This window comes from Aquarana catesbeiana, linkage group LG02, assembly GCF_042186555.1.
Source record: "Aquarana catesbeiana isolate 2022-GZ linkage group LG02, ASM4218655v1, whole genome shotgun sequence".
In the NCBI taxonomy this organism is placed as follows: domain Eukaryota; kingdom Metazoa; phylum Chordata; class Amphibia; order Anura; family Ranidae; genus Aquarana; species Aquarana catesbeiana.
The window spans coordinates 444207534-444232071 of record NC_133325.1 but is presented as its reverse complement, the minus strand read 5'-3'; the positions used below and the strand labels follow the sequence as shown (position 1 = coordinate 444232071).

The following is a 24538-nucleotide window of genomic DNA, read 5'->3' as shown; positions in this document are numbered from 1 at the left end:
ATGCCAGTCAGTGCTGGCAATCAGTGCTGGCAATCAGTGCTGTCGATCAATGCCCATCAGTGTTGCCCATCAATGCCCATCTGTACCGCCTATCCATACTGCCTATCCGTGCCCACCAGTGCCGCCTATCAGTGCCCACCATTGCCGCCTATTAGTGCCCATCAGTGCCACCCAACAGTGCCCATCAGTGCTGCCTATCAGTGCTCATCAGTGCCACATAGTGCCACTCCATAAGTGCGGCATATTAGTGCCTCCTCATCAGTGCCCATAAGTGCCGCCTCATCAGTGCCCACCAGTTAAGCCTATCAGTGCCCATCAGTGCTGCCACATCAGCGCACATCAGTGAAGGCGAAAAATTACTTAGTTACAAAATGTACTGACAGAAACCAAGGAAAAAACTTTTTTTTTCAAAAGTTTTGGTCTTTTTTTTTTTTTTGTAAAAAATGAAAACCCAGCAGTCATTAAATACCAACAAAAGAAATCTCTATTTGTGTAAAGAAAATATTAAAAAATGTGTTTGGGTACAGTGTAGCATGACCGCGCAATTGTCATTCAAACTGCGACAGCGCTGAAAATGGCCTGGGCAGGAAGGTGGTGTAAGTGCCTGGTAGGCAAGCGGTTAAATAACACCAGAAGAAAGCTCTATCCATCACAAAAAAATGATAAAAATTTAGTTTGATTACAATGTTGCATGACCGAGCAATTGTCATTCAAATTGCGACAGCACTTAAAGCTGAAACTTGGCCTGGGCAGGAAGGGGGTGAAAGAACCAGGTAGGCAAGTGGCTAATGGAGGGAATGCAGTAAGTTTAGCTTTAGAGCCACTTTAAGAAGCATATCCTCATATTTATGCACTATTTTATTCAAATAATGGGAGTAATTACTCGTATATTGTCGGTACCAGCTTCACTATTCTGAAAAGAAAATGGTCTACACAATCATGGCGTCCCTCAGAGAGAGTACACGTCCCCCGGAAGTGCTCCTTACGCACTGTGCGTTCCAATAGCACCACTTCCTGTCCGCTTTTTGTTTCCGGTCTGGAGCCCGCGCTTGCTTTTGCAGCTGGAATCCGGAGTGTGTGTTCGGGTGAGACGATAGCACGTTGGCTGTAACGCGGGCAGCAGTGACCAAGATTCCTTGTGCTTTTCTCCTAGAGCGTACCGCCAGTCTGACGACTCCATGTCGCGCCTATCGACCTTACCGCGGGTCTATATCGGGCGCCTGAGCCATCGGGCCCGGGAAAGGGATGTGGAGCGTTTCTTCAAGGGCTTTGGGAAGATCGTGGAGGTGGATCTGAAGAACGGGTGAGTGGCGATCTATGTGTAGATGTGGGATGACTGTCTCTTGACCTCCAGCTTCAGGGAGAGGTGTGCGGTGTGGTGGAGCCGGGCGGGCTTTTATAAAGAGCCAAACCTCGGCCAGTAAGGGCAGATCCGGAGAGTAGTCCTTTGTGTACATTACATGCCCCCTGCCCATCTTCACATACCTACACCTTGTAGCCAAGGCAATGCCATGCTTTCTTTCCAAACAATCTATGTGATTAGTTCTATAGAGAAGCCACAGAAAGCAAAGACAAAACTTTTTTTTATTCTATCAGTTTTGGAGCCCCAGTGGGTTAAAAGGCCTGTCAGGCTTTTTTTTTTTGCTGTCTACATTCACACTTGTGCGTTTCGGGAATGTGTGCAGAATCGCCGGCTTTTCTGCAGCACAAAAACGAGAATCTGCACACTCAGACAAACCATTTAACACTGACGGGGTGCTTAGAATGATCAGCTTTTATTTAGGTAAAACCTAAGTTTCACTAAACTCATAACGGCCCCTTTCACACTGGGGCCGGGATGGCGGTAAAACGTCGCTATTGTTAGCGGCGCTTTACCGTCGGTATTCGGCCTCTAGCAGGGGCGGTTTAACCCCCCACTAGCAGCCAAGAAAGGGTTAAAAACCACCGCAAAGCGCCTCTGCAGAGGGGCTTTGCCAGCGGTATTGTCCCATTGATTTCAATGGGCAGGAGCGGTATACACACCACTCCTTCACCACTCCAGATGCTGCTAGCAGGACTTTTTTTCCCGTCCTGCTAGTGCACCGCTCCAGTGTGAAAGCCCTTGGGGCTTTCACATTGGAGACAAAGCAGCGGCACTTTCAGGTCGGTTTGCAGGTGCTATTTTTAGCGCAAATAGCACGGCAAACTACCCCAGTGTGAAAGGGGCCTAAAATCAGTGTGTATATGTCTTAAAGCATGCTTGTTATACTCACTGTGGAACCAAAAGGTAAAATTCTCCACATTGTGGAAAAAGGAATGTTTTTTTTTTTTTATATATATATATATATATATATATATATATATATATATATATATAAAAGAGCAAGACGTTCACTGATATCATCCATAGTAAGGATGAGCTCCAGCGTGTTCGCATGCTGCACATGCCGAGCCCGCCAGGAAGTCGGCGCATCGCTAATCACAAGCAGTGAGACATTTCCTGATGTGCGGCTGCAGAGATCGGGAAATGTCTCTCTGCCTGTGATTAGCGCTGCGCCGTGCCGACTTCCTGGCGGGCTCGGCATGTGCAGCATGCGAACACACCGGAGCTCATCCTTAATCCATAGTTACATAGTCTAGTTGGAAAAAAGACACAAGTCCATCTAGTTCAACCAAGAAAAGGGGAAAAAAAGATACTATCCTATATACACAATTCTTGTAATAAAAGTAATGGATACACAAAAGGTAAAAAGGCAGATTACACTGGCCAGATAAGGAGTACACAAATTATAATTTAATTACAAAATTCCTTTAAAAATCATAAATATATATGTGTGTGTGTGTGTGTGTATATGTATATATATATATATATATACACACACACACATATGCCCATAAAACCATGCTAGATGTCTTCCTCATGGGTGGGACCGACTGCCTTGTGTTACATGATCATTATTACATTGTTCATGGCTAGAGATGTAAAATTTTGAACCTTGGAAAAAAAAAAAGTTTTTTTGGGGGGGGGGGGAGGGGGAGTTGGACGCAAATTTTTGGAAAAACTGAAAAAAAAATTCTACATCAGCAACCTTTTTTTGTCTTTTTATGATTGAAAGTCATTCTGTTACTTTAGGAACATAAAATATGACTCTGGACAATTTGACTTGGCATAAAATTATCACAACTAGCATATTAAAAATATATTGTAGCCATACAATTATCACAAACATAATTTACTTTTTTATAATATTTATTTGTAACAAAGGGAGCAACAATCTCCTGAACTGCTTACTAGTTTATGTGAAACAGCCAAAAAGCCTCCACAAAACAATTTTCAAAACCAAAAGTAACAATTTTTCATATTTCCTCTCCACAGTATTAAATAAAAATAAAAACCCCATTCTCATAAAAAGAATTGAAGATGGGGAAAGTGTTAAGAAGAGAGCGGGACTAAGTTTCAATGGACATTTAATCAGAATCATTTTCTGAGCTGAAATTGTCAGTATCCGTCTCTGCTTCTGCAGCTACTCTTCTTTTTTTTTTTTTTTTTTTTTTTTTTTTTTTATTCCGTCATCACAATTAGGAACTTCTAAAAACTTAAGGTTTTACCGGGCCAGTTCTTGTGACAATAGCAGCACAGCACCTCCTAAAGGGAGAAATGCATACTGTTCTTGCATTGGAGGGTTCAGCTTGTTACCTAGGACTTGCTTGTCCTTAGTGCACAGAAATAAGAATAATCTGATATACATTCTTCTTTTTTTTTTTTTTTTTTTTTTTGAAATGATTTGGAAAATATTTGAACACCCTGTCTTTAAATATTTTATTCATCATGTTAAAATAAAATATTCCCAATTTTTGGAAAAAAAAACAAAAAAGCCTTCAGGAAAAAAAATTTTTTTTTTTTCCGAATTTTTCCATTTTTTTTTCCGGGCCTTCGCATCTCTATTCATGGCTTATATGCCCAATCCAAGTGTATGTCTAAATCTCCATGAGTCTATGCGTTTCACTAAAGTTAGCCTCTTTAGGATGCATGGAAGATAATGGAAGTTTTCTATGACAAAAATATATTGTGATAAAACTAGGGTTGTACTAATATCGAGCATTTGCACGAGTACAAGTGTTTCAGGTGCAAATCCAATGCAAATTGTAGTGTATGATATTAGAAATTGCATAGGTCTGTTTTTCAAACCGTACTGCAAACAGGCTGTTAAAACTCACTGAAACGCACATGAAAACTGATGTGTCAACAAGAATTTGTGCCGTTTTCCCATCCATTTTTATGCATGTATGGTGTGAGCAAGTCTTAAAACAACTGTCACAGGACACTAAAAATAGGTATCGGTGAGTACTTAAGAAAAAGTATCGGTACTCATTTTAAAACTTGTATCAGCACATCCCTAGATTAAACACAAACATAGATGCACAGGCATTACCACAAATCACCTGCAAGATCCCGACTTCAATGCCAAAGCAGTTACAATGCATAAGAAATCCCCTGGGTGGGCATCGGAGTACAAAGAGGGGCTGAAATGGAAGAAGATGGGTTCTATAAACCTAGTTTGAGAAAAAACATACAGCTACAATAGTTATAGTCATCCATAAGATGGCACTGTAGCTGCTTTGGCGTTGAGGTGTGCCTCCAATCAGGATCTTGCAGGCAATATGTGGTAACGCCTGAGTATCTTTGTTTGTCTAATCGTAATATTTTTTTGTTATAGACAACTGCTATTATCTTCTATGCATCCCGATGAAGCTAACTTAAGTGAAACGCGTTGACTCTTGGAGATAGAGATATACACACTTGGATTGGGCATATAAGCCTTGAATAATGTAATGATGATCATGTACACAAGGATTTGCAGTTGCTCTCCCCTATGAGTAAGACATCTAGCATTGTTTTATGGGTATGTATATACATATTTGTATGATTTTTAAAGACATTTTATATACGTTTTGTGTACTTCTTTTCTGGGCAGTATAGTCCAACTTTGCCTTTTTTTTCCTAACTTTATTTCCTATGGGTTGGGTCCTTTAAACATCTATGCAATTTCCTGCAATGCATTATTCAAACAGATGCAGGGACTTTTTTTTTTTTTACACGCAGTACAGTGCGTTTTTGGCTTTATAGATCTCAATGCAGTTGCATAAAGAGACGCATGTACAGTAAAACCTTGGATTGAGAGTAATTTGGTTTAAGAGCGTTTTGCTAGACGATCATGATTATTTGATAAAATTTGACTTGATATACAAGCGATGTCTTAATATAAAAGTAGCGTCATGTCACAACTGAGTATAAAAGAGAAGCGAGGCGCCTCTAAGGCTACTTTTACACTGAGGCACTTTACAGGCGCTATTGTGCTAAAAATAGCGCCTGTAAACCGCCTCTCCTGTCATTCCAGTGTGAAAGCCAGAGGGTTTTCATGCTGGAGCGCTGTGCTTGCGGGACGTTAAAGACCTGCAAGCAGCATCTTTGAAGCTCTTTAGGAGCAGTGTGTACACCGCTCCTAAAGTGCCCCTGCCCATTGAAATCAGTGGGCAGCGCCGCCGAAGCGCCTGCATCGCTTTGTGGACGTTTTTAATCCTTTTTCGGCTGCTAGCGGGGGGTTAAAAGGCCCCCGCTAGCGACCGAAAAGCACTGCTAAAACAACGGTAAAGCGTCGCTAAAAATAGCAACGCTTTACCGCCAATGTAACAAATATCTATCAGCGCAAATAATAATAACCTTAATCACTAAATAGTGATATGTGTGGTAGGTGATATAACAAAAAATCCCACTAAAAAACAGCAAAAAAAAAATGCGTTCACTTCACATATAAAATATACATAACAAAACAGTGTTGCGCTTCCTATATAACTCCCAATAAATCCTTAAATAAGAATATGTGATTAACTTGCAATATAGCAAGATACTGAGTGCACAATCAGATATTCATGTTCCCTGACTGGGAATAGTGAAAAATACACAAAAATGAAATATACCTGTTCCCTAAATGTGAATAGTGAACAATAAAGATAAAGTCCACACACTCAAAAAATGAATGGAATAAAAATAAGAGTCCGAATGCACAAATATAATCCTTAGTCTTCTGCACAAAAAATGCACAACACACCACCAGTGCATAAACGTTGAAAATGCAAGTGCTCTCCTCCACCTCAATAACCTAGCTGCTCACCTCACGTTCTGACCCCTTTTTTTAACCAGAAGGTCAGAAAAAGCATGTTCCCTCTCTGGGATACAAACGGGATCAGCTGGTCATGGAACTCTTATTCCTTCCGTGCTGCCTCCGGCTGATTAGATGGATACCAGCCAGTACAAATTCCCTCAATGGGCTCCGGTGCACATGGGAATAGAAAAGGCAAAATCTAGTGCTCTCTGTATTTCAAAACTGTTTATTTCCTTATTAAAACGTTACTCACAAACGCAACACTTTAACAGTGCGGGCTCAGGATGCATAGAAACGACAAGATGCTCGCAGGATGACGCTGCCACTGCGACTCCTTACCCCTATACGCGTTACGTCAAATGGGCTGCTACACCAGCGTGACTTCTTCAGTACGGGCTGGAGACCGCCGACGCCCCCAACGCATATGGTTGATTAACCACTTGCTAACCAGCCGCTGCCGTTATACGGCGGCACGTCGACGTGCTCCCACAAATCGCCGTAGGTGTATGTCAGCTCCTTCAAGAAGCTGTAGCAGGCACGCACTCCCGTTGTACAGCGGGGAACCCGATGTGCGTAGCCAGCGACCGCGATGTCCGCTGGCCACCTGCGATCATGGGAACGAGAGCCAGAACAGGGATCTATCAGTGTAAACAGACAGATTCCCGTTCTCACAGGGGAGTTAGCGAGAGATCTTCTGTTCCTATTGATTAGGAACAGCAATCGGTCTCCTCTTCCAGTCAGCCCAGCCCCCGTACAGTTAGAAACACTCCCAGGAAAAACACTTAACCCCTTGATCGCCCCATAGTATTAACTCCTTCCCTGTCAGTGTCATTTATACAGTAATCGGTGGCTATTTTTAGCTCTGATCGCTGTATAAATGTCAGTGGTCCCAAAAAAATGTCAAAAGGGTCGTCTGTCCACCTCAATGTCTCAGTCCCACTAAAAATCGCAGATCGCCGCCATTACTAGTAATAAAATAAAAATGCCATAAATATATCCCCTATTTTGTAGACGCTATAACTTTCGCGTAAACCAGTCAAAGTCAATATATGCTTATTGCGTTTTTTTTTGTTTACCAAAAATATGTAGAAGAAAACATATATTGGCCTAAACCATATTGGCCTAATGAAGAAATTTTTTTTTTTTTTTTTTTAAATTGAGGATATTTATTAAAATATATTGTTTTTTGTTTTTTGTTTTTTCTTTTTTCAAAATTGTCGCTCCTTTTTTTTTTTTTTTTTTTATAGCGCAAAAAATAAAAACCGCAGCGGTGATCAAATACCACCAAAAGAAAGCTCTATTTGTGGGGAAAAAAGGACATCAATTTTGTTTGGGTACAACGTCGCACGACCGCGCATTTGTCAGTTAAAGCGACGAGGTGCCATATCGCAAAAAATGGCCTGGTCATTAAGGGGGAAAATCTTCCGGTCTGTAAGTGGTTAAAACAGGCACATCTGCGTATGCAGGCATCCAGGGTAAAGCTTTCCACATAGACCGTCCTCTGCACCGCCATCAATGTCATCCCTTACACGCTGCACTCCAGAAGCGCTTCAAGCCTCGCTTTCAGATTGCTCTGCTGCAGGGTAGTCTTCCCGGTCATGATTGCAGACTAGCATCGATGAGAGCCAGCTTTGCAGGGGGTGGTCTGTGTGGACAGCTTTACTCCGGATACCTGCATACTTTGATGTGCCTCTTTTAATCATCAACCATGCGAGTTGCTAAATGTTGTACCTTCATTAAATGTAACCATATTGCTACACTTAGAGGCGCCTCTATTCTCTTTTATACTCTGTAGCTCCTGCTGGATTTTGCTTCTAATCTCCTTGTGGAGGCGGCCATGTGTGGATGGACATTTTATGGTTACACAATCTATCACATTGCTATAATCTTTTATAGACTATAAACTGAAGGACTTCTGAATAAATGGTTGTGGAACAAATCTTCTGAGATTCCATTATTTCTTATGGGGAAATTTGCTTTGATATAAGAGTGCTTTGGATTACAAGCATGTTTCCGGAACAAATTATGCCCGCAATCAAAGGTTTTACTGCACGTGCATTTTTTTCCCTCATGACATCAGTACTTCCCCAAAAAGTGCAAAACTTGCCAGGAATGCACTGCAATCATGCATCAACCACCAATGCATACATGTGAACCTAGCTGAATATGTATTTTACAACTATTTGAGCTGCTACCTCACTGATGATAACTTCCTTGACCCCTCTGCAGTGTGCCCCCCAGCCTGCACCATATCATAGTACCATGCATTTTGGTGCGGCGTAATTTTTGAAAGGGATCAGGCGATTCTTTGGCATGTAGGGCAGCTCATTGAAACCAATAATCATACATCAGATTAATTGGTTGTACTATGTATATTGTGCTACATTTTTATCGTTGTTCTAAAACCAAATTTGTATTTTTTGGAAATATGTTATAAAAGATAAACATATGTGCGTTCCAGCACACACAGCATGGTGTGAGTAGAGTTCAATTGCCTTGGTCACCAGAAATGAAAATGAGTGTAAGCCCTGGTTCGCATTGGTGCAATTTTTTTTTTTTTTTAACAAAGGTCGCATTGGTGCAATTTGACATGTCAAATAGGCGGCAATTGCCGGCAATGGCACCATCCTAATCGGTGCAACACTGCATTTGCGCCGCTGCACCAATTACAAAAAGTATTTTCTGTACTACCTTTTGCGATTTCGGGGTGCGATTTCCATTGACATCTGTGCAGAAACCCTCACAGGAGGTTTCTGCCTTAAACTTTATTTTGCCCTATAGGCAGTTAATCAAATGGTTACACCGCAAATTGCCATTTTGAACAAAAAAAAAAAAACAGAACTTGAAAAGAGTCCTGCTTAGAGGCCATTAACCAGTTCTGGACCAAGTCTATTTTTAACACTTGTTGTTTACAAGTTAGACCCCAAATCCCTCTGTTGCACCTAAAAGTATTCATAACGCGGCCACACGCTAATTGGTAATCTCCCAGTCTCTGCTAAATGAGCTGCATTTCAATCAGTGTATGGTCAGCTTAAATACTGAGTTCACGTTAACCTCCCTGACGGTATTCCCGAGTGTGGCTCGGGGTTAAATTTCAGCACCATTAGCAGTAACCCCGAGCTATGCATCTCAGGATCCTGGTGCGGTATACTTACCTTGTCCCCAGGATCCTGCGATGTCCCCCCACGCTGTCTGTGGGCTCTGTCCTCTGCCCGAAGCCTCTCTGTGCCAGGCTCCGTTCCCTGTGAGCGTCGCGACGCACGGGGGCGGAGCCTGGCGGCAAATTAAAAAAAAAGTCAATCATAACACATACAATATGAAATAATTTCACTTCCCTTTTGTCCCCAGTGCTTTGGCCCATGCCCTGCATGCAGTTTTGTGTTATATATACTGTTCTTTCTGCCTGGAAACTTGAGATTGTCCATAGCAACCAAAAAGTGTCCCTTTACCTCAAAAGTGGCTTTAGACCAACTAGAAAACAGCGGTAATAAATTAGAACACTTGCAGAATTAAGCGATAGTGAATCGTGGGGAAATTTATTTTATTATTATTATGTTATTTATTTTTTTAATCATTTATATTTATTATATTATAATTTTGTATTTCAAACTTCATCATACCCGGGATATCTACTAGACTCTTGGTGGACAGATGTAAGTGTGTTATTCCTAAGAATTACAGGTCTACAATATAAAAGGCCAAATTTCTATGCAAAATAATTGTACCGCTTTGAGACGCAAAAATCTGAAATAATCATATCGCCAGGGAGGTTAAAGTTGAAGATGTCTAGCAGTCCCATCAGCACAGAATTAGTGGAAACCAGTGGGACCCAGGTACACCTTTCTACTGTCCGGAGAAGACTGGCCAGAAGTGGACTTCATGAAAGAATTGCTGCCAAAAAGCTATACCTCCGATGTGGAAACAAGGCTAAGTGACTAAACTATGCACAAAAACACAGAACTGGGTTGCAGAAAAATGGCAGCGGGTGTTTTGGACTGATGATTCAAAATGTGAAATATTTGGCTGTAGCAGGAGGCAGTTTGATCGCCAAAGGCTGGAGGCGTGTGCTTGGCCCCAAATTTATTTTGCAGTAGGACAACTCCAGACATACAGCTAATTTCATTAAAGTGGTTCCTCAGCCTTTTTATAAAAAAATAAAGGTCAGCAGCTACAAATACCATCCTGGAAAAAAGAGGTAGTATTCTGGCGCGAAATCAGTAGCTGTGTGTACATATAGGAAGTCCCATTTAAAAAAATGACACCTAGTTCATCTGATATATACACACACACACACACACACACACACACACACACACACACCAATGATAATGTGGAGGAGTTGATGAGGGTAGGTTTGAGCAGCAGCTATCCTTAGAGTAAGCCAGCTCTGGGTAGGAAACAAAGGGGTAGGAGGAAGCGCCAGCTCAGTGCAGAGTTTTAGTAATCCATATAATAGTAGGTTAAAAATGCACTTACATAATGCAAGTGAATATCCAGCTCAGTAGCAGGAGGGTCAGTGGAAGGGAGATGTGTCCCAGTCAGTCCAACAATGTGGCACCGTCCGCGGGATGTATCATCCTATGTTCGGCTCCATAGACGTCCTGATTTCACTTCCTGGTGGCCACAGGACGTCTATGGAGCCGAACGTCGGATGATACATCCTGCGGACGGTGTCGCATAGATGGACTGACTGGGCCACATCTTCTTTCCACTGACCCTCCATCTACTGAGCTGGATACTCACTTGCATTGTGTAAGTGCATTTTTAACCTACTATTAAATGGATTGCTAAAACTTTGCACTGAGCTGGCGCTTCCCCCCTTTCCCCTTTCTTGTTACAAATACCCCCCCCCCCCAAAAAAAACAAAAAACTAAAATTAGGAGGTGGGAAAGCATAAAGCAGAACTTTCCCTTTTGGGGTAAAGCAGAACAAGGAGTCCTGGAAGTGATGATTTTTGCCCCCACAGATCATCTGGGTTTACATGAAGAGACAGAAGATTTTGCTACACTTCATTAGCATAACTGCTTTTTAGCAATGCTGATAGAGTACACCTTGTATGTAAAGTTAAACAATACATTTCTCTTTTTTTTTTTTTTTCTTTTTAATTCTCCCATTTGCTATGTTAAAGAGGAACTCCAGCCATTTTCAGAGAAAAAAATGATTAGCCAGAGGCTACAAATACTATTATCTGCTGATTTTTAATTAACAGGTACTCGCAAGTCCAGAGATCCAGCGTGTCATCACCAAGGCCAGTTCTTCTCTGGTGCTGCCATCTTGAGCGTGGGAAGCAGGCTGACTTCCTTCGATTTACATTATTGGCAGAGGAGGATTATAATGAGCGGAACTTCCAATTTTAAGTGACATCCCTCCTTAATGTAAACTGTTGAAAGTATTTTCTTAAATCTGTTTCATAAGTGCAAAAAAAAAATGTAATCAATTTATCCAACTAGAAGTCTTGTGAGCAGATAAATTCCTGTGCCTCAAGGACATGTAAGCTGCGGGACTCAGCTTTGTTCTTGGGTTTAGATACATTTTAGGAATTGCCTACATGTTTTTCAGGTATGGCTTTGTGGAGTTTGAAGACATGCGTGATGCTGAAGATGCAGTTTATGAGATGAATGGAAGAGACCTATGTGGTGAACGGGTCATTGTGGAACATGCACGTGCTCCAAGGAGAGAAGCTCGCAGTAAGTTTACCATATGTACTTTTGTGCTTTTCTAAGGTGCTCTGAAATACGTTCTGCTACTCCAGTTTGGTGTTGGATAAACATAAGAAATATTGGTCCAGTTGGACCTGTCCTCTGCATACAACAGCACTTTAAGCAGTAACAGACAGGATATTGCTAAACTACAGAGCTAAGACAACATTGCTCATATTCTAGTCCTGAGCAATTCATCACAAGACTGAACAGCCCATTCAGTTGTATCCATGTGCTGGCAATTCAAGCATGGACCACTTTGTGTGTTGGCAAAACTTGTCACATCCTTTGTATGAATCTGAGACTTTGTGATTGATACTTGTGAACCATACATAGTTCTCGTAAAGTGAACAGTGGCCCATTAATGAGCTATGCATGCCAATGGATACTTAAAGCGGCCCTGTTGATGCAAAAAAAAGTCAAACACAAATCTCCTGCCTCCTGCTTAAGAGTTTAATTGGCCCAGGACCCATTTTTGTAATCTGTCTGCTGCAGAGCTATGCCACCCCAATCCCTGTGTTCTGTAGTAACCTAGGGGTTAGCAGAAGTAAAAACAGGGTACTACAGAAGACGCAAGCATCCAGCAGAATTGGGCTGGATGTCAAAATTCTTTGGGGAAGCAAAGTGCTGCAGCAGATTTCACTATAGACAGTGGGTCGGTTTAAAGTTTTCCATCTGCAGGACATCGTTGTTTTTTTTTTTTTTCTAATAAGGTTAGTTTTAAAATGGTCTAAATGAAGTCAAAATTGTGGGGGTCACGTTTGTAAAAAAAAAAAAAAAAAGCCACAGGGCGCAAGTCTGCTAATACAGTACATAGATTTAGGGTGCTGTTAGGTGTGGAAAAGAATGCTTTTTTTTTTGAAAATCAGCACTGCTTATACCAGTATTCAAGTAGGGGTTACTTTTTTCTTTTACTTAAAGTGGAAGCCTAACACTATCTATTCTTAAGTGTTCCCTCCTCCTTATCCTGTATACAAAAAGAAAAATTCTGCATACTTGTTTTTTTTTTTTTAATCCACTAGTCTGGTCCTGTTATCCTGCAGCTCCCCTGTGTCGGTAGACTGCAGGAGAGTGGAGGCGGCAGACGACATTTGGACCATGGGAGCCTATGGATGGCGTCAGGGCTCCTAGAATTCATAGCGGTTGTCAACACACATGCTGTGTTTTTTTTATGCTTTTTATGTGTGTATGTGTGTGTATGTGTGTGTATATATATATATATATATATATATATATATATATATATATATATATATATATATATATATATATATATATATAATATATGTATGTATGTATGTATTATATAATTTTATTATACATAGGTTAGGTAGGGTGATGGGGCATTTTAAGGATATTTGGAACTTTTCTTCCACTTTTTACACAGTTTTGTTTAGGCGTTTTTTTTTTTTTTTTTTTTTTTAATTTTATGGCAGAATACTCAATACTAGTGCTAGATGGGGCTGGACAGATGCTTGGAGCCAAAGCATGCAACAACAAAAATGAAAAACAGTCTTAAGGAAGAATTTTTCTCATGCAGTAGGGCTGTGCTTGCACTGCATGGGTTAACTGCTCATTTTTGCCTAGGGGTGAGGAGAGCGGTGATATACTTACCTAATCTACTGATCCTCCTAGCGCAAGACAGGTCCCTGCCACTCCTGATCCTCCCCCTGCACACAAGCAGTCTTGTGCATGGGACTGTTCCTGATGTCCTCACACCCATAGAGCGGCTCCAGGAGTGAGGAAAGCAGTAACTTTCCACCGCTGGATGTGGGGGAGTGCTGTTTTCCAGAGGACTGAAGGATCAGGTAAGTGTAAGTTTTCTGTGCCCCCTGGACAAAATGAGCAGTTAATGTTAACCTATGTAATGCAGGCACAGCCCCACTACATGGGAGAAAAAGTTCTGCTTTAGGATTTTTGAACCTACTTTTTTATTATATGGCTTGAGTTTTTTATTTTTTTGGTGGAATTATACCTTAATGAACTTTTACAGTTTCATATGCACAAGCACTACTTTACATTCAATGCAATGTCTTGCTGCATGTGCACAGTTGGTCAAAAACAATTCTGAGACAACTGTGTCAGAACAGAGTGGGTCACCAAGATAACTGTACTAGGAGAAAATGGCAGCTGATATTGTTTACCCCCTTTTCTGAAAATGCTAATCTGCAAGCATGTTAAGGATCAGTAATTGAGAAAGCATTGAATCTAGGAATAGCTAAGTAACTAGTTTTTTTAGGTGGTTAGTCATAGCGGCTCCCGTTATTGTCTCACTCAGAATAGACTACACCTTGAGTTTATTTTTTTATTCAGCTTATTAGCTAAATAACTTTCTAATGGCTAGATATTTAAGATGTGCTTTATACCAGTGCTGCACCTATTTCTTCCTCTTAGATGGAAAAACATTCTTGTTTGTGTTCATGCTTCCAGCCAGACTGGTTACTTTTTTAATAGCACAATTATATGCAAATTAAACAGCTTTATTAATGTAGCTTTATTTTAACTTAGTTGATATTTGCCTGTCCTTAAATGTTTTTTTATCATTACTGTTGTGCTATATTTTATCCCCTGTACTTTTTAAAATGGCTCTGAATACTCTAGAAACCTTTGAGTTAGTTATTTAGTAGCCATTTTATTAAACTGGGAGATAATGCATAAGATAGTGTGAGGCTGACCAGATGTCTGTCTCCAGGTAATTTAATTGTGCAGCTTGTCCCTTCCTCCTCCTCTCTCTTCTTCTTGTGAGATCCGAGGAGGAGCCGCGGGGGGGGCACATACGTGGGTGAGCGCGTTGGGTTTACCAGTCAGCGGGGGGCCCAAGGCAGCCGTCCGACGCAGGGCATGCAGAGGGAGCGTGGGTGGCTGAGGGCTCTCCATTGTTTCAAGGTAAGTGATTGGTGGGGAGCATGGGGTTACTTGTAGACAAATTTTAAAGTGGGTTACTATTTAGGAATATTTATACAGTAATTATTGTATCTGTTTTGTAAATTGAATGTAGTTAGGGTTGTGGGTGTTATTCTCTAATAGATGGGTGGATAGCTGGGTGTATTTTAATTCTTGGAATATTATTTTGATAGTGCTTTAGAGTTCTTTATTTGATATAAACGATAGCCCTAGATAGCGTAGATCTCAGAACTATGTTTCACTAAATGCTTTTGGACATCCCCTGAATTTTTTTCTTTCTGGATCCAGGTGGTTATGGGTACCGCAAAAGTAGCAATGAGAAGTTTGGGCCTCCAGTTCGAACAATCTACCGGCTGAGGGTAGAGAACCTTTCCACCCGATGTAGTTGGCAGGACCTTAAGGTAGGAAATTTTTTGCAATTTTTGTCTAATACAGAGAGAAGTGAAATGATGTGACCAACTTATTTTATTTTTATTTTTTGCACTGTGTGTACATCAGAAAGTTTGTTTCATCTTCTTAGCGTTCTCTTATGTGGGTTTTTTTTTTGCTTTCCACTTTTACATCTGAACTGGACACCTCAACTTCATACAGTTGATGTATTTGGTTTTGTTTTCTGTAGGATTTCATGCGCCAGGCTGGAGAAGTTACTTATGCGGATGCACATCAGCGTCGTCCTAATGAAGGAATCATTGAGTTCCGTACATATTCGGACATGAAACGGGCACTAGATAAACTGGATGGTTCGCAAGTTAATGGGAGGAGAATACGTCTGGTGGAAGATAGGGCTGGATCCAGATACTCTTCTTCACGCAGTCGGTCCAGGTATGTTTAGCGGTCTGCTTTTGACTTAATGTGTATCTAAACTGAAGTACGTTATTATTCGGTGTGCTGCATTCTTTTCCCCCTCCTTTATTTTAATCTAGCGATTCTGCTAGTAGCACACTTCTTGGCCTGGAGTGGCAACCCTTATAGAAAGTACCGTTTTTATGGAGAAGCATTGCCTTCTTGGCTGCTTTCCTGGTTTGAATTACAAACACCCCTCCCTTCCTCACCACCTAACATAGGAGGGATGTGTTACAGTATGTAGTTTAGAGAAGAATGCTAGAAAAGTCAACATTGACATTTCAGTGCACAGGAAGTTGTAAGGGTACTAGATTCCTGGCATGAAGAAAACTAATTCAGCCACCACATCTGTGGATTAGTAAGCTGCAATATATACTATTTTTTGTTTTCGGGCTTAGATATACTTTTAAATGCTTAAAAAAAAAAAAATAACTAAGATTACTTATTCATGGTCTCAATCCATTAGATATTGGTGATGAGTTACTGTATGACAGCAGACCAAAGAAAAGAGGCATTCAGGAGGGCAACATTTTCAATATCAAGATAAGAGCAAGGCACATGATTTCAAACTAACAGGAGGAGTTTTAAAAACTAACCCTACAAAGTATTTTTCCCAAAGAGTAGTTGATGTTGGCAGCAGACTTTTTAGTATTGCTAGTTAGTCAACATAGAATTTACAACTGAAGTTTATTTTGTGTGTGTGTGTGTGTGTGTGTGTGTTAATCGGATCCTGTCTAAATTGGCCCTAGTATGTATGAATTTGCTAGGGACCTTAGGTTGTAAGCTACTTGAGGGCAGGGGCTGATGTGAATGTTCTAAGTATATGTAAATTGATGGCGCTATATAAGTATCTGAAATAAATAATATGTGTGTGTGTGTGTGTGTGTGTGTGTGTGTATGTGTATATATATATATATATATAATAAAATATTTTCTCTCTATGTATGTCTAGGCTATGCAGCACCTGGAAGACATAACTTTCCTCTAAAAATGTGTGTCCCATGTCTCTGGCATCTGAATGATGTAGAAATATTCTCCCCACTGCCACCAGGTCCTCCCCCACAGCTATGATCTTCTGGCCCTCCTGGGGTTAATGTCAGCTGTTGCATGTGTGAAAGAGTTGTACTGCTCATCCGCCTCCTTCATTCATAGAACTCTTAATATTCTTTCCCAGAATGGAGAGTGTTCTGTGATTGGAGGAGGCTGATCTCATTTATCTACAACCCCAATTTCAAGTTGGGACGCTGTGTAAAATCTACAAAAACAGACTGCAGTGATTTGCAAATCTCATAAACCCATATTTTATTCATAATAGAAGACAGAAAATATATCCAAATATCATTATTATTTTATGTAGATTTTACACAGCATCCCAACTTTTTTGGAATTGGGGTTGTACCCATAAGCCACACACACTGGCGTGAGAGCAATAATTCTAGGGCAGTGGTTCATGGGTAACTCTAAATTGATGACCTTTGAAGAAGAATTCCAGATATGGGTATTTTTACATAGTTGCATTGGTCCAGCAATGCATAATACTATACCTGTAAAGTTGGAATTCACTTTAGTTGACACCAAGCCCTGTACCAAATGGCTGCTTTCTGAACACAAGAGGTCAGCTGCTCAGCCGCTTTGTGTTTTCTCAATGAATTCAAAGCGTTCTCTAATTGTAAGAGGTGCAGACGCGGGGCAATTACGTCACACTCTCTATCTTGTCTAATCAGAGGATGCCTTCATTGAGAATGCAAAACATACTTTGAATGGTGCCTGTGCCCAGCAGCCGACCACCTGTGTTCTCAATGCAGCAGGGAAGTTTTGGTCATCATAGTTTGATGATTCACGGGCGCGTGCACGTTTGATTTTAAGGCTTGACACATTTGGTAAGTATTTATTCCAAGCAACCTAATCATTTATATTTAACAACTTCTTCGATAATATACAGTGCCTTGAAAAAGTATTCATACCCCTTAAAATTTTCCACATTTTGTCATGTTACAACCAAAAATGTAAATGTATTTTATTGGGATTTTATGTGATAGACCAACACAAAGTGGTGTATAATTGTGATTTGGAAAGAAAATGATAAATGGTTTTCAAAAATTTTTACAAATATGTGAAAAGTGTGGAGTGCATTTGTATTCAGCCCCCCTGAGTCAATACTTTGTAGAACCACCTTTTGCTGCAATTACAGCTGCAAGTCTTTTTGGGGATGTCTCTACCAGCTTTGTACATCTAGAGTGACATTTTTGCCCATTCTTCTTTGCAAAATAGCTCCAGCTCTGTCAGATTGGATGGAGAGCGCCCGTGAACAGCAATTTTCAAGTCTTGCCACAGATTCTCAATTAGATTTAGGTCTGGACTTGAATATGCTTTGATCTATGCCAGTTTAGGGTTGTTGTCCTGCTGGAAGGTGAACCTCCACCCCAGTCTCAAGTCTTTTGCAGACTCTAACAGGTTTTCTTCTAAGATTGCCCTGTATTTGGTTCCATCCATCTTCCCATCAACTCTGACCAACTTCCCTGTCCCTGCTGAAGAAAAGCAACCCCATAACATGATGCTGCCACCACTATGTTTCACGGTGGGGATGGTGTGTTCAGGGTGATGTGCAGTGTTGGTTTTCCACCACACATGAACTTTTTGGCCTAAAAGCAAAACGCTAATTTTGGTCTCATCTGACCAGAGCACCTTCTTCCACATGTTTGCTTTGTCGCAAACGGGACTTCTTGTGACTTTCTTCTTTCCGATTTTCTATAAAGGCCAGATTTGTGGAGTGCACGAATAATAGTTGTCCTGTGGACAGATTCTCTCACCTGAGCTGTGGATCTCCACAGCTCTATCAGAGTTACCATGGGCCTCTTAGCTGCATCTCTGATTAATGCTCTCCGTGGACGGCCATGTCTTGGTAGGTTTGCAGTTATGCCATACATTTTCGGATGATGGATTGAACAGTGCTCCGTGAGATGTTCAAAGCTTGGGATATTTTTTATAACCTAACCCTGCTTTAAACTTCTCCACAACTTTATCCTTGACCTGCCTGGTGTGTTCTTTGGCCTTCATGTTGCTGTTTGTTCACAAAGGTTCTCTAACAAACCTCTGAGGGCTTCACAGAACTGCTGTGTTTATACTGAGATTAAATTACACACTGGTGGACGCTATTAATTAGGTGACTTCTAAAGGCAATTGGTTCCACTACATTTTAGTTAGGAGTTTCAGAGTAAAGGGGACTGAATACAAATGCACGCCACACTTTTCAGATATTTATTTGTAAAAAAAAAAATGTGAAAACCATTTATCATTTTCCTTCCAGTTCACAATTATGTGTCACTTTGTGTTGATCTATCACATAAAATTCCAAAAAAAAAAAATACATTTGTGTTTGGTTGTAACATGACAAAATGTTAAGGGGTATGAATACTTTTTCAATGCACTGTATTGATTGTGTACCCTTAAATTAGCCTATCTTTTGTTCCAAAATTTGACTTTGGTAAATAGTTGTGCTGATGTGTGCCAAAAATTGCAACTACCAACATTTCAAATCTAAAATGTGCATTTTATCACGTGTTTAAAAACAGAAGGAGGGGGGGGAAGCTCTAGCAGCAAAAGAGTTAAATTAAGCCTTTTTTTTTTTTTTTTTTTAAGATGTAGTGCAGCTACATTATGTGATGTGCTGCTGGGTCTTGGGGTGGTGGGTGGTCAGTATACTACTGAATGACATCATAGGCAGACTGGTGGGTAATCAACCCTACTGCACTATTGGGAGGTTACTGTATTTACAGGTTGCTACAAGATTTAAAGGAACTAAGAATGGAGCACAGGTGGATGATGTATAGCTCTGCCCCTCCATTTACAGATCCTGTTTCATTCGTAGAAGTACAGCTTCTGTGAATGGAGCAGATGAGCCGAAAGTGTGTGAATGGTTGCGCCCTGTTCACGAGTGCCTGTGACAGCTTGTTAATTGTATTAACCCCCCTGCTGCCCTGCGAGAATATGGGGGATGGGGGGCGATGTGCTCAGGCCAAAACACGCTTTTTACAGAGTTATTAACTCTTTTTTCTGTTCTTTGCTTTAGGTCCCGTTCACGTAGGAGCAGTCCTTCTAGATCAAGGTCAGTGTTTTGGGGGTTTTTTTTGTTTGTTCCAGAAGTCTTTTTTAATGATCTTTTATTGAGAAATAGTAAAATAATGTATTTTTTCTTCATTTTTTTTTATGCATTTTTCAGGTCTCGTTCGCGCAGCAGAAGCAGAAGGCACAGTCGGAGAAGCAGGAGTTACAGCAAAGACAGCAGAGATAGCAGGAGTAAAGAGAAAAATGGAAGTAAGCAGAGGGATCACAGCAGCAGTAAAGAGAGAAGTCCAGACCAGGAGCACAGTGAGAGAGAGAGAAGCCTGAGCAGGGAAAGACGTGATAGTGATGGAAGTGTGAGAAAGGATAGGGACAGAAGTGGCAGCAGACATAGGAGAGATAGGAGCAGGAGCAAGGACAGGAAAGAGAAGAATAGCAGACGAAGCAAGGAAAGGAGAGAGAGAGACAGAAGTCATAGCAGAGAGAGAAGTAGTAGCAAAGACCGAGATAGCCGAAAAAGGAGGGAATCTTGTAGCTCAGAAAGGAGCCATAGCAATGAAAGTAGAAAGAATGGTAGGCGTTCAAGTCGTAGTATTAGCAAAGAGAGATCTCGGAAACGTAGCAGGGAGAGAAGTGTCAGTGAGGAGCGCTCCAAGAAAAGCAGGAGAGAGGACACAGTGGCATTTACTACAGAATCCGACCAGGAACATGAAATTGAGGAAGGTGAGATTGACTACCCTAGATCTGCAACAGCCAATGTTCCTGCTCCATCGTCTCCTCCATCGTCTCCTCCATCATCTCCCCCACCCTCTCCCCTGCCTGCTGAACCTGTTGCTGCACCGGAAATTGAAGAAGAAGAAGAGGAGGCACCCGCAGCAGTCAATTCTCCTTCCGAACAGCAATCTATGTCACCCTCCACCACAGAAGCTTGACTTTTTTTTTTTTCCTAACTTTCGTTTTCTAGAATGAGCTGCACTTGGCTCTGTTCGTGTTGAATATTTTATATTTATTTCATTTTTTTTTAATTAATATATATCTTCTGGCCTGTTAGCACCCTACTCAATATGTTCTTTATTTCGGAATGTGAAAGTGCTACAAACTAAAAGTTGTCTAGTCTTAAAGCAGCAGTGCACATTTGAAGCAGCATCTTGGTTTAATAGAATAAAAACCATTCATTAGAACATTAAAATACAGCAGTAAAGCATGACTGTCTAAAAGACCCCTTTCACACTCAGCCGCGGCCGGGTTAAAAGCACCCGTGTTGCGGCGCTGCCAAAGCGATTTGCAGTCGCTTCAGCAGCGCTGCCTATTCATTTCAATAGGCAGGGGCGGTTTAGGAACGCTGTATACAGCGCTCCCAAACCACCCCAAAGATGCTGCTTGCTGGTCTTTTCCTAACATCCCACAAGTGCACTGCCCCAGTGTGAAAACACTCAGGCTTTCACACTGGGGTGGCATGGGAGGTGTTTTTCAGGCGCTTTACAGGTGCTATTTTTAGCGTTTAAAACACCTTTAGTGTGAAAGAACCAACGAAAATTACTCTTGCTGAGTAATGCTGAACAAAAGTGTAGTCCCTTTCCACTAGGCCAGCATTTGTAAAAGGCAAAGGGCCAACCAGTCTGCCAGTCTACAACCAAAGTGAGCCACACATATAATCTGGCTTGTACAATCGTCTTTAGATGTACTGACTATCTTGTGAAAGCAAATACCTGATTTTATAGTGTTAAGGTAGGGCATCACACTGCATGGTGGTTTATTCTGAAGAATATTTTGCTATCAGATTCTAATAAGTGTGGCCATCTTTACTACGCTACGAGTTAAGCTCTCCTATGTAGAGATGAGCTGACCCATGTAATATGTTCAAGCCTGACATACCAGCTTCCTGGCAGTAAGTTCATGGGGAAGTAGAAATACCGTTTTATTCAGTATTGCTTATGAACATAAGCAATTTCTAATATTTTTTACAGCTTTCACTGCCTGTATTATTGATTTATAAATAAATGGCATAATGCTGATTAAATAGTTCCTGGGTTGATTTAAGTAAAGCCATGCATATTGTCTGAAAATGTCAATGCGCTTACATTGTGTGCTTTTTTTCACCTCTGTAATAATTTGTGTCCATTTAGAAGTGTTCGACAATGAATCGGTCAAGAAGTGCTCAGGGGAAACCGGTTGTGTAAAATTGTTAATAATCTTTAGGATTTCCCAACTCTGTACCTTTATCTTACATATGATTTTTTTTTTTTTTTTTCTCCTTGTAATTTTCATTTTTTTTAATGATAGTGACTGCCCCACCTGGATTTCATCATTCTATTCGAATAAAAAATATTTTTGCTTCAAAAAGCATTGGGACATTTATTTAGAAATACTGTGAGCATGTTAAGAACTTGTTTTCTATATTTAGCTTTGATATGATTTTTAGTGCTTTATACTGCAGCTACTTGAAGTATATCTAAAGACAAAAATGTAAAGTGGTTGTAAAGGCTCAAGGTTTTTTTATATGCATTAAGTGCCTGTGTTTACACCAGGCAAAGAAATATTTCCAGGTCCGATAGATTTTTCTGGAAGTAGCTTTTCTTGCTTTTAGCAATTTAGGAATGACTGACTCGGACTCTTAACCACTTCAGCCCCGGAGGATTTGGATGCTCAATGACTGGAGCACTTTTTACAATTTGGCACTGCGCTGCTTTAACCAGCTGCCGACCAGCCGCCGCACTTGTACTGAGGCAACATGGCTCAGTGAGCGAATCATCGTTATGCTACGTCTGGTGGCCACTATGGGCGCGCGCCCGCAGCTTGCCCCCGGAGCCAAGAGCCGAGCTTGCCCCCGGAGCAGAGTGCCCGGCGGTCTCTATGACCTGATTGCTCGTAACATGGCGAGAACGTAAACGCAGAGATCCCGGTTCTCTGAGGGGAGAAGTGACAGATCGTCTGTTCATACAAAGTATGAACAGCGATCTGTCATCTCCCCTAGTCAGTCCCCTCCCCACTTCAGTTAGAACACACACTAGGGAACACAATTAACCCCTTGATCGCTCCCTAGTGTTAACCCCTACGCTGCCAGTGACATTTTTATAGTAATCAATGCATTTTTATAGCATTGATCGCTGTATTAATGCCAATGGTCCCAAAAATATGTCCGATGTGTCCTCCATAATGTGGCAGTCACGATAAAAATTGCAGATCACCGCCATTACTAGTAAAAAAAAAAAAAAAAAAAAATAATAAAAATGCTATAAATCTATCCCCTATTTTGTAGACGCTATAACTTTTGCGCAAACCAATCAATATACGCTTATTGCGATTTTTTTTTTTTTTTTTTTTTTTTTTTTTTTTTTTTTTTTTAATTTGTTTTATTTTTTACCAAAAATATGTAGAAGAATACATATCGGCCTAAACTGAGGAAAAAAAATTTTTTTTTTGGGGGGGGTATTTATTATATATAGCAAAAAGTAAAAAATTTTTTTTTTTCAAAATTGTCGCTTTTTTTGTTTTATAGCGCAAAAAATAAAAACCGCAAAGGTGAGCAAAAGAAAGCTCTATTTGTGGGGAAAAAGAGACATCAATTTTGTTTGGGAGCCACGTCGCACGACCACGCAATTGTCAGTTAAAGCGACGCAGTGCCAAATCGCAAAAAGTGCTCTGGTCAGGAAGGGGGTAAAATGTTCCGGGGCTGAAGCGGTTAACTGGTAATTGTGCGGTCATGCAATGCTGTACCCAAACTAAATTTGCGTCTTTTTTTCCCACAAATAGAGCTTTCTTTTGATGGTATTTGATTGCCTCTGCAATTTTAATTTTGTGCGATATAAACGGAAAAAGACCGAAAATTTTGAAAAAAAATGATATTTTCTACTTTGTTATTAAAAAAAATGTAATAACTCAATTTTAGTCATACATTTAGACCAAAATGTATTCAGCCACATGTCTGGTAAAAAACAATGTCAATAAGCGTATATTTATTGGTTTGCGCAAAAGTTTTATAGTGTCTACAAACTAGGGTACGTTTTCTGGACTTTACGCAGCTTTTAGTTTGACTGCCTATGTCATTTCTTGAGGTGCTAAAATGGAAGGGCAGTGCAACACCCCCCCCCTCAAATGGACCCCATTTTGGAAAGTAGACACCCAAAGGAAATTGCTGAGAGGCATGTTGAGCCCATTGAATATTTAATTTTTTTTGTCACAAGTGATTGAAAAATGATAAAAACAAATACACAAAGTTGTCACTAAAATGATATATTGCTCACACATGCCATGGCTATATGTGGAATTACACCCCAAAATACATTCTGCTTCTCCTGAGTATGGGGATACCTCGTGGGAGACTTTTTGGGAGCTTAGCCGTGTACAGGACCCCGAAAACCAAGCACCTCCTTCAGGATTTCTAAGGTTGTAAATTTTTGATTTCACTCCTCACTACCTATCACGGTTTCGGAGGCCATGAAATTACAAGATGGTATAAACCCCCCCAAATGACTCCATTTTGGAAAGTAGACACCCCAAGCTATTTGAGTCCATGAAATATTTTATATTTTGCCACAAGTTTTGGGAAAATTAAAATTTTTTTTTTTTTTTACACGTGTCACTAAATGTTCAAACATGGCATGGTTATATGTGGAATTACACCCCAAAATACATTCTGCTGCTTCTCCTGAGTACGCGGATACCACATGTGTGGAACTTTTTGGCAGTGACCGCGTACAGGACTCCAAAAACCAATCACTGCCAGGCTTTCTAAGGGCGTACGTTTTTGATTTCACTGCCCATCACAATTTCGGAGGCCATGAAATGCCCAGATAGCCCAACCCCCCCCCCCCCCCCCAATGACCCCATTTTGGAAAGTAGACACCCCAAGCTATCTGCTTAGAGGCATGTTGAGTATTTTGCAGA

General features: G+C 40.7%; 1 protein-coding gene across 1 annotated transcript; it reads left to right on the top strand.

Moving 5' to 3' along the window:
- Positions 1-991: 991 nt before the first annotated feature.
- Positions 992-21994, top strand: LOC141128326 (uncharacterized). The gene is made up of 6 exons (XM_073615560.1): positions 992-1303; positions 11703-11830; positions 15035-15147; positions 15366-15568; positions 19659-19694; positions 19809-21994. The coding sequence occupies exons 1-6, from the start codon at positions 1179-1181 to the stop codon at positions 20581-20583; spliced, it is 1380 nt and encodes a 459-aa protein (XP_073471661.1). The 5' UTR covers positions 992-1178; the 3' UTR covers positions 20584-21994.
- The last annotated feature ends 2544 nt before the right edge of the window (positions 21995-24538 follow it).

Bases quoted from the DNA above. Each gene is read 5' to 3' on its own strand.
- LOC141128326 (XM_073615560.1), top strand. From the start codon at position 1,179: ATGTCGCGCCTATCGACCTTACCGCGGGTCTATATCGGGCGCCTGAGC. The intron at 15,148-15,365 runs GTAGGAAATTTT...TGTTTTCTGTAG, and splicing joins GTAGTTGGCAGGACCTTAAG to GATTTCATGCGCCAGGCTGG. The intron at 19,695-19,808 runs GTCAGTGTTTTG...TGCATTTTTCAG, and splicing joins AGCAGTCCTTCTAGATCAAG to GTCTCGTTCGCGCAGCAGAA.